This window comes from Eurypyga helias, unplaced genomic scaffold, assembly GCF_000690775.1.
Source record: "Eurypyga helias isolate BGI_N326 unplaced genomic scaffold, ASM69077v1 scaffold49204, whole genome shotgun sequence".
Lineage (NCBI taxonomy): Eukaryota > Metazoa > Chordata > Aves > Eurypygiformes > Eurypygidae > Eurypyga > Eurypyga helias.
Genome location: NW_010245338.1, coordinates 533 through 9,356, shown reverse-complemented (window position 1 = coordinate 9,356; position 8,824 = coordinate 533). Strand labels below are relative to the sequence as shown.

Below are 8,824 nucleotides of genomic sequence, written 5' to 3'. Positions count from 1 at the left end.
CTTCCAACCCAAACCATGCTGATTCGGCTAAGCTCTTTCTTCCCTGTAACACAAAGGATCAGTGGTTTCAGGCTCATCTCCTTGCAGAGTTTTCACAAAAATCTTAAACGTTAGGATCTTGCACAGATCTTTGAAATGAAGTTTCACAAAAGCGCTAATTTTTATTTTTGGCTTCTCTGTGGTGTAGCTGCAGGTCAGAAATAGCTCCCATCTGGGGTGTATTCGTCAAGGAACTCCCTTTTCCCCCCAACTCCGAAGCAGCATTTATCAGAGACAATAAAGCCAGGCAACCCACTAATTCCATACCTATCCAAGTGAAAGGCTGCCACTTCGGCATTGTGTCTGTCGTAGCCGGCGTACGGTTCTCCTTCCACTACATAATCCCTGGCATATCTGTAATTGAAATAAGTCAAGTGAGTGATTCAGGCAAGATTCCCGTCAATTTTCACCGCTCACAGTAACCAGTGCAGTATCAGCGCCACGTTAAACAGACGCGGGTCGCTTTCAGAAGGATTGCTAATGGCAGAGGGAAAAATCTTCAGGAGATTCAATAGCATTCAGACTGCCGAGGTCATAAACAGGGAGGAAAGGTCAGTAACGTACAGTGGCCTCGAGAGCCCGGGAAGCAGCGCCACTTCAAACGAACGCACTTTAATTCAACCGTATGCCAGGTGACAGCTCAGAAGAGAGAGCGCAGGCCCAGCTGCAGGACAGGGGACTGTTTGCACTGAAAAGCAGCAGCTCCACACGATTTGGGGGTTCAAATGGATCGTAGATTAACATGAAAATACAGTCAGATACTGTGGAAGAAATGCTGAATACAGTCTGTAGGAGCCAGATCAGCAAGTATGAACCTGAGGAGGATACTGGATATAAAAACAGCCTTGATTCTGGCGGAGAAAAGACATAACAAACAGCAAGAGATAGAAATCAGATGCTCGTTACAACAACGGTATGTTTGGGTGAAGCGGTGGGCTGTTTCTCCCTTTTTTTCCCTCATCTTTCAAGTAGATGTTACTCAAGTAGTCAAGGCAAACACCCATTTCCGAGACTCACGACATCAGAATCGGGTCTGGATCTGCTTAAGAAGGATGCTTAGACGAGCGTAGAATACCACAGCCGATACCAACCCAGCGGCCGAAATGCAACACATTCCCACGTGAAGCACGGCCGCATCAGACGACCTATTTTCTCACTGCCATCTATGCATCAAACTGTATAAACCGGATTATTTCCCACAGCCTTGGGATTCAAGCAGCAGCAGCAAGGGCGTAAGAGAAGCCACAGCGCTACACCTGGATGTTTTAACCCTGCACAGAGAAGATCTGGGGCAGGACAACCGTCCATCCCATCAGTCTGAGCAAATGCTGCAGCATCCCGGCGAGGCAGGTCCAGAGAGAATTAACCAGCACAGAACAGGATGGGGTTTTTGGGACAGATTCCTGCCAAACTGGAACTTACACCAACAAGCATCTTCTTTCCCACATAGCACTGGCTGGTGATGGCAGCAACTATCAGTCATTAGTAACTTAGGCTGGGTTTCAGGTAGCGTTGAGGCCAGGCAGCGAACGCTCAGCGCGAGCCCTCAGTCAGGTCTCTTGCACTTACTTACACCAGGCTTTTGGAAACGTGGCCCCAGTCCGACAGCTGCAGAGCTAAAACCCGTACAACACAACCCAGTTCTTGCTGCCACGCGCAGTAGGCCTCTAGTCCTTCCTACAGCAAAGGCAACAAGGGAATTCCTTCCTCCCCGGCCAGTAAGTTTTCTCAGGTAGGAACTCTGACACGCTTTTTGGGTCAAAAGGTAGTTAAATAGACTGTGTTGCAATGACACAACCACATTCTGCCTACAAGTCACAAACAGCCCTACCGGTACAGCCAGGGCCCTGCAACAAACGGCCTAGTGCTCCTAGAAACACTCCCAGAGCGCGTGTCCGCCACGGAGCGCAGTCACTGCATTCGCCTGTGTGCTGGGTTCAGTCAGGGAAGAGTTAACTCTCTGTACCGTGGCTGCTGTGAAGCTGTTCCTGGATGCAGAGAGCAGCACTGATCAGGTCTCAGCTGGCGCTGGGCAATGCCTGCACCAGATTCAAGGTCTGTCTCCCCTTCTGACCCTGCAGCTGCATTCCCAGCTCTCGCTGTCTCGCTACAGGCAGTGCAGGGACACACAGTTCAGGCACCTGACCCCAACTGACCAAGGGAGTATTTCATTCCACAGTACGTCATGCTGGGGGCAGAGGCGAGGAGGGGTCCGGGAGCCATTACTCGCTCCCTTGCTCTCTCTCTTGTTCGCTCTCACACACCTGCTAACCCTCACCCTGACTCCTGCGTTAGCTGCTTTGCTCACTCCTGTGCTGGTTCGTTTGGGAGGGAGTTGGTGGGTTTGTTCGGTTTTCCCGCTTGTGCTATTACTGAGAGGGTTTGCTTGGAATCTGCTGTGACAGCGCTTGGCCTGCAGTCCTTGGGCTGCAGCTCTCGGGCTCTCTGGGTCTGACTCCCACTACTCAGCACCTGGTTGTGCACTGGTCAGTGGGTGGTGAGAAACTGTATCATATTGTATCACAGACATTCCATTATGGGAATGCGATTTTATGCTCCGTGAAGCCCTTTACGGCACTCCCTCAGCCAGCAAGCTCTATAGACACGCCGTGTCTTACTGCATTTCTTGGACAGGCTGCCTGTCGTTGGGTGTGAAAGGTTCGCGCTGTTCAAACGCAGCCGAGCTCCAGCCACACCAGCAGCCGACCATACAGAGACAGCACTGTGACCCCAAGAAGCCGAGGGCAGATTTTCCTTCTCTAATCCTACATTAACATGACAGACAAACTTCTTGTTGCTCAGCCCGACGCCCTCTGGAGACAGACGTACTCCTCCTGTGATGACAACACTTCACATTTGCAACATGCTCCCACAAAACACAGCTGCCTTCCTTCTCCTTTTCCCAGAAGGCCAACAGTTCAACAAGCTTTACAGACGTGGACAAGGCTCCTCGTAAATGTTCAATCACGTCCACTTTCCCTGCGGATCGCTGTAAACAGAGGCCGAAGTCAGGAAGCATCGCTTACATTGCTCCTCCAGTAGTCGCTCTCAGCAGACAGGAAGCTCAGGGGCTCCCACTGCGACCTACCGAGGTGGTTTTACAGTCTTCATGCAGTTCTTTCCCCGCCCCTGAACTGCACTCTCTCCTGGGAGTTCGACGTGACGCTCACTCAAAGCGTACGCAAGACTCGTCTGCACACTGCCAGACCTGCACTTCCCGCACCAGGACCATACTGCTGAGAAACATGGGGTTTAGCCAACATTCCCTCGGGACCGCAGGCAGCGATTATTCTTTTAACGGAAAGACAGGATGTTTGGAACATCAAAGCTACCGCCCGAGAGACAGCTGGCACGGCGACCTAACGTTACCAGAGCACCAGCAAGGCCCTGCTCTGCCTCAAAAACAGAATGGCCTTTCCAATTACGTGTACATTTGTAACTTCAACATTAATGCAACAACGCAGAGATTAAAAAAAATATACCTAAAGCAGCGATTAATTCAGCCATTGAGGGCAATAGTTACCTCTTGGGTTTGAAGACGACCTTCTGTCCTCCTTCAAGTATTAGCAAAGCTTTCAGTTGGGTCCCTTTGTATCCCACATCAGCTTTTATTATTTTCTTCGTTGTCATGGCGTGCATAACGGCCCCCAGCTCGGGCGTCTCCTCGGGATACACCTCCCGGGGCACCACCCACTGGGCTGCGATCTCCCAGGGGGACTGCAGCGTGTGGTCAAGTCGGGGGTCCAGCTCCACGCGGAGGCTCGCCATCATCCGGTGAAAGGCGCGCTGGTCCTCCCGGTTGGCAGCCGACGTGTCCAGGTTGTCGATGAGGAAAACTTTTGTGAAAATGAAGATGACCAGGAGGATGGCCAAGAGCACAACGCGCTGCTTCAGCTTCATGGTGACCGTCAACCCTTCTCCCCTGACCCCTTCTTCCAGGAAGTCTGTCGGAGATCAGGGTGAGGAAGGGGGTGTTAGTTAATGAACTTCATTCATAACTTGTGCTGCCAAAGCGGTATGGCCACTGCAGCATGTTCGGGGACCCCTGAAAATGAACAAAAAAGGCTTCTAGTTAAACAACTGCACATCCCACCAAACCCAACAGCAAGCTTATTCCTGGAACATAAGTCTGCATTTACTTGTACCCTAAAGCCCAAACATTTCTGGTAAAACACGCCCAGTTTGCCGTCTTCCTGTGGCCTTTCAGTGATCTGAAAGGGGAAACTGCCCGATGGCACCTCTACAGCTGAAAACTCATCCACTGCCATGGGCAAGCCTTCTGCAGAGACCCCCAGTTTCAGCTGATGGCTCCAATTTCACAAACACTTTTCCACCTGTAAGAGAACCCGTGACCTCGGGTTTCCTAAAGGTTTGTTCCTCAAGAGAAAGCTCCCAGGTAGGTTTTCCAACACCTAAAAATGGGCGAGAACGGCTGCACAGCCTGGTTTCTGGGGAGCACAAGACACAAGGACAAAATGGACTTAATTTGTTTACTGCCACTATAACTTATGCATCTTTTTTCCATTAAAGAAGAAAAATGGCAATAAGAAAGAAAAGGAGGACATCTTCACTTCCTTGTGGTTAACTACATATCTTCTGCAGTCAACTGTAAAACCAATAGCCACAAAAAATACACACAGTACCTGTAATCTCGACACCAGATTAACAAGAAAAACCCCATCCCACCAACACTGGCACTTCTCAGAAACCTCAGCTGCAGCACCGCTACAGCCACATCTCAGTTTCTGTATTTACAGCGGCTGCGCGTCACATCTCGCCCCTCACGCCTTGGCCAGGGCAGCGTTGGCGTTTAAGGACCACGTTACGCAGAGTTCATCAACCGTATTTCAATTAAGAGGGCAGAAATTACCATCAGAATGTTAGTTAAATGTTGTCAAACCCCAGATGGAAATGGATCCTGTGGCACACCTCTGAGGAATGCTTTGAGCCGAGAGTTTTCTCCTTGCACAAGCTACACTAGGCTGTGAAAACCACAAACGGCACTGTGGCGGGACTAAGAGAAAAGCCTTCTCATGAGATTCAACACTCAGCGTATACACCAGCCACTATTCACTGGAAAAAGAAGCTGCACGAGCCAAGTTCATTTACCAGCAGTAGCCAAAGGACAGTCAGACTTGGACCGGCCAGCCAAACAGGGATGACCGCCGCCTTGAGGGCCCGCGTGGACATGGTGGCCAACCTGAAGGGGTCGGGGGGGTACAAGGGTTCTAAGAGGCCAGAGTGTTGTTGTGGTACATCTCCATCGAAGATTAAGGCCACGGTCATCAGCAGGTGACTGCAAGGTGCATCCTTTGAGCCTGGAGAAGGCTCTGGGGAGACCATATAGCACTTCCCAGTGCTTGGGTTGGGGCTACAAGGAAGCTGGGGGGGGCTTTTTACAAGGGCCTGTAGTTACAAGGGCCTTTTTACAAGGGGTAACGGGGTTAAATTGAAAGTGGGGAGGTTTAGATTGGAGGACATCAGGAAGAAGTTCTTCCCGGAGAGGGTGGGGAGGCACTGGGACAGGTTGCCCAGAGAAGCTGTGGATGCCCCATCCCTGGAAGTGTCCAAGGCCAGGCTGGATGAGGCTTGGAGCAACCTGGTCTAGTGGAAGGTGTCCCTGCCCATGGCAGGGGGTTGGAACTAGATGGTCTTTAAGGTCCCTTCTAAGCCAGGTTGGTTCAACCACCCAGGTTGCCGACCCAGATGAACGTTAACTGCCTTCCCCGGTTTGCGTGTGAACCGCCTCCGACGGCCAGGTTTTGAGCCACGCGCAGCTGACCATCTGACTACACCGTAGCGTTGCTGGTCCAAGTCAGAGCGACGCGGGAGGGCGGCACAGCAGCAGCAGCGGGAGGTGACCCGCTATCCAGTGTCTACAAAGCCTACCTATCTACAGGGGGGCACTTTAAGCAACTCAAGTCAGCTCTGTCACGCCAAGAACAGCCCTGCCCTCCGCGTACTTGCCACCTTCATGCCATGAACTCTGTGAAAGATCCGATTCGTCAGTTCTCCTTCACCCAAACCCGGTTTCCAACGTAGATTCACAACCATCTGAGGGTACTTCCTATAAAACTCGTCTGCTGAAGCAGGAAAGAAAGTGAAAGTCTCCTAGTGACAATGTGTTAGACCCAAAATGCCAACAAGGGGTTTAATGTTAACAGCAAGCACTCAGAGCAACATAAACGCGCCGTGAGGGGCAGAGGGAGGGGTGAAAGAGGGCTGCCAAGTCCCAGCGATGCTTCAGACTGCGGTCCCCTCTTAGCTATGTACCACTGAGTTCAAGCTATTGGAAAATAAGTGCTTGTAACGATCATAAAAGACAACAAAGCCCGCGTTTATGTGGAAATTACAACCTATTACTGTTCATCTCGGTTCTGTTTAGGCCACCTGTATTTCTCCAAACATCAATCTGCATATCAACGTGCTGCACGCAGCAGAACGAGAAATGCAGATGGGGAAGATGCACCTGGGCTGAGCCCCAAACACACAATTAGTCACTGAGAGAGCCCTAAATACCACGATTATTCTTAAATGTTAGAAAGCAAAGCAGATCAGGCTATCACGGTACCCTCACTGTAATTTCATCATTTCGCTTCTTCAAAACTAGCAATTCTGAATAATTCTGAGCGCTGCTGGTGTCAAGATGGGCGTTCATTCGGTGTTAAAACCCAGCAGAGCTTGTAAGGAGGGACAGGGCAGAGCACAGCTCACCTCAGCCCAGCCACTCACAGGGTGAGGGGCGCACAGGCGTGCTGCGGGAGGGCTCGCAGCCCAGCGTCGCCCGGCTGGAGCACGGGACAGCGATGGTTCCGGCCTCTAGAGCTCAAGCTGCGCCCTCGCTTTCCCAGGCTGACTTTCAGGAATGCTGACTATCTCCAGGGGAGAACATAACTAGAGCCACCACTGAAAGGTCACTTGTTTCATCTTTTGTGACAGCTTGGAAACTCATTTTGGCTGAAAAGCTCCAACTATGCAGACGGAATTTACAGCAAACCTTTACAATTTTTTGGTAAGACATTTGAGTAATTCCCTTAACTGAACCACCAACACTCAGCAAACGTTTCCCCTCCAGTTACGCAATCACTCCCGATACCCAAACCCGCATTCTGCCCTCCGCAGCCCTCAGCAGGTGAGTGGGCTCTGACTCTTCCCTGACCTCTGCCAAAAACGAGTCGCCAGCCGCTTCTTCTCTGCCGCAGAAGAAACCACCCCCGAGGTTGCTGCGCCATCCCTCTCGCACGCTGGCCGCGGAGCCTGCGCGTCGCTCCCGAGGTGCCAACATCCCGCTCCTGACTGAGCCAACGGAAGCCAATCCCTTCATCGAGGGGTTTGCTGTGCAGAGCCAGGACTGTGCTGGTTGAAACCGCAGGGGGCAAGAGCGAGGGTGCTGAGCTTTGGGAGAAAGTCGTCTGAAAAGGACGAGTCGCTGGGGAGCACGACTGGAGAAGAGGATTATGAAAGCTCAGGAAATGTGAAACTGCTCCTGGAATGAGGACGCAGATGAGAAAGGTGGCCAGGGGAACAAATGCAATAACAACAAATCCCCAGAATTCTGCAAAGAGAAAACCAGGGTGAGCTGCGAGCAGAACTCTGTGGAACCAAGGACAAAAGAGTCTGGGACACTGACAAAAGCAAAACCAGGGATAACCCCAGGAGGGCCAAAGAGGAAATAATTCCAGAAACTGGGAGGGGTGAGAGGGTAAGGGAAGGGTCTTAAAGGGGCAAAAGGCAGACGCTTACTGCCACCTAAGAGGTGTGGAAGGTGGGATGCACAAAATGGTACCAGATGCTCTCTGAACCAGAAGGCATCAGCGAAGAAAAAACCCTAAAGAAGCGTTCAGAAGTCAAACGCATTTTAAGCCTCCGGCTAGAGCCGACACGATGCCACACACGACCCCTGTATGCCCACAGGCCCCGAACAGCAGACCTACCCGCCCACTGCTCACAGAATCACAGACTGGTTTGGGTTGGAAGGGACCTTAAAGATTACCCAGTCCCACCCCCTGCCATGGGCAGGGACACCTTCCACTTTGAAACGGAGGACATAATCCAAAGAGTTTCATTGCTTTCCCACCCAAACTGCATCTCTATGTCACACGAGTACACAAAACCCCACTTCCCTCTACCAGTCAGCAATGAACAGCCATACCAGCTCTTTCACAGCGTGGTCAACTGGCAAGTTGGCTTAAGAGATGCTTCTCGGGTTTTAGCACCTCTTCGGGCTCTTTCCCGATCGATTTTATCTCTTGTTACCGCCAGGTCTGTATTTTCAGCCAGTAATGAGTCTTCCACCTCAATATTCAGACAACGTCCTCTAACCATCGCAGGGGGAGTCGCTGCGCAGGCAAACGCCCGAGCCGAAGCGTGCCCGCTGACGTGGAACTCCCAGGTCAGGAGGCGGCATGAGACCCACCTGCTACAAACAGCAGCAAGATCACAGCTACCGGGAGCAGCCCACGATGCTCAGAGGACCACGTCCCAGAAAACGGTTTCCATCGGAAGATCAACATCATACCACTCGTCATGACGTTGGTTTTACATCGCGAAGCCACAAAGCCACCGTCTCAGAAGTGCTCGCGTACCGCCGACGAGGGTTTTGTCATGCTCCGCCTGACATCAGGCCCGCGGGCAGGCAGAGGGCTGGTCTGTCAGCACGGGGACGTACAAAAGTCCTCGCCCAAACAGATGCCAGTTGGAAACAAACACGGCTCAGTACGCTCCGACTCCTGCTCAAACGTGTGTTTTCTCTTCCTAAACACACTAGGATTCCTGGGATCTCCTA

General features: G+C 51.7%; 1 protein-coding gene across 1 annotated transcript; it reads right to left on the bottom strand.

Annotated features, from left to right (window-relative positions):
* Nucleotides 1-194: 194 nt before the first annotated feature.
* On the bottom strand, nucleotides 195-4,084 carry LOC104508402 (glycosaminoglycan xylosylkinase-like). The gene is made up of 2 exons (XM_010150012.1): nucleotides 3,563-4,084; nucleotides 195-393 (listed from the first exon to the last, which is right to left on the bottom strand). Exons 1-2 carry the CDS (start codon nucleotides 3,937-3,939, stop codon nucleotides 195-197), a joined length of 576 nt encoding a protein of 191 aa, XP_010148314.1. The 5' UTR covers nucleotides 3,940-4,084.
* Between the last annotated feature and the right edge of the window lie 4,740 nt (nucleotides 4,085-8,824).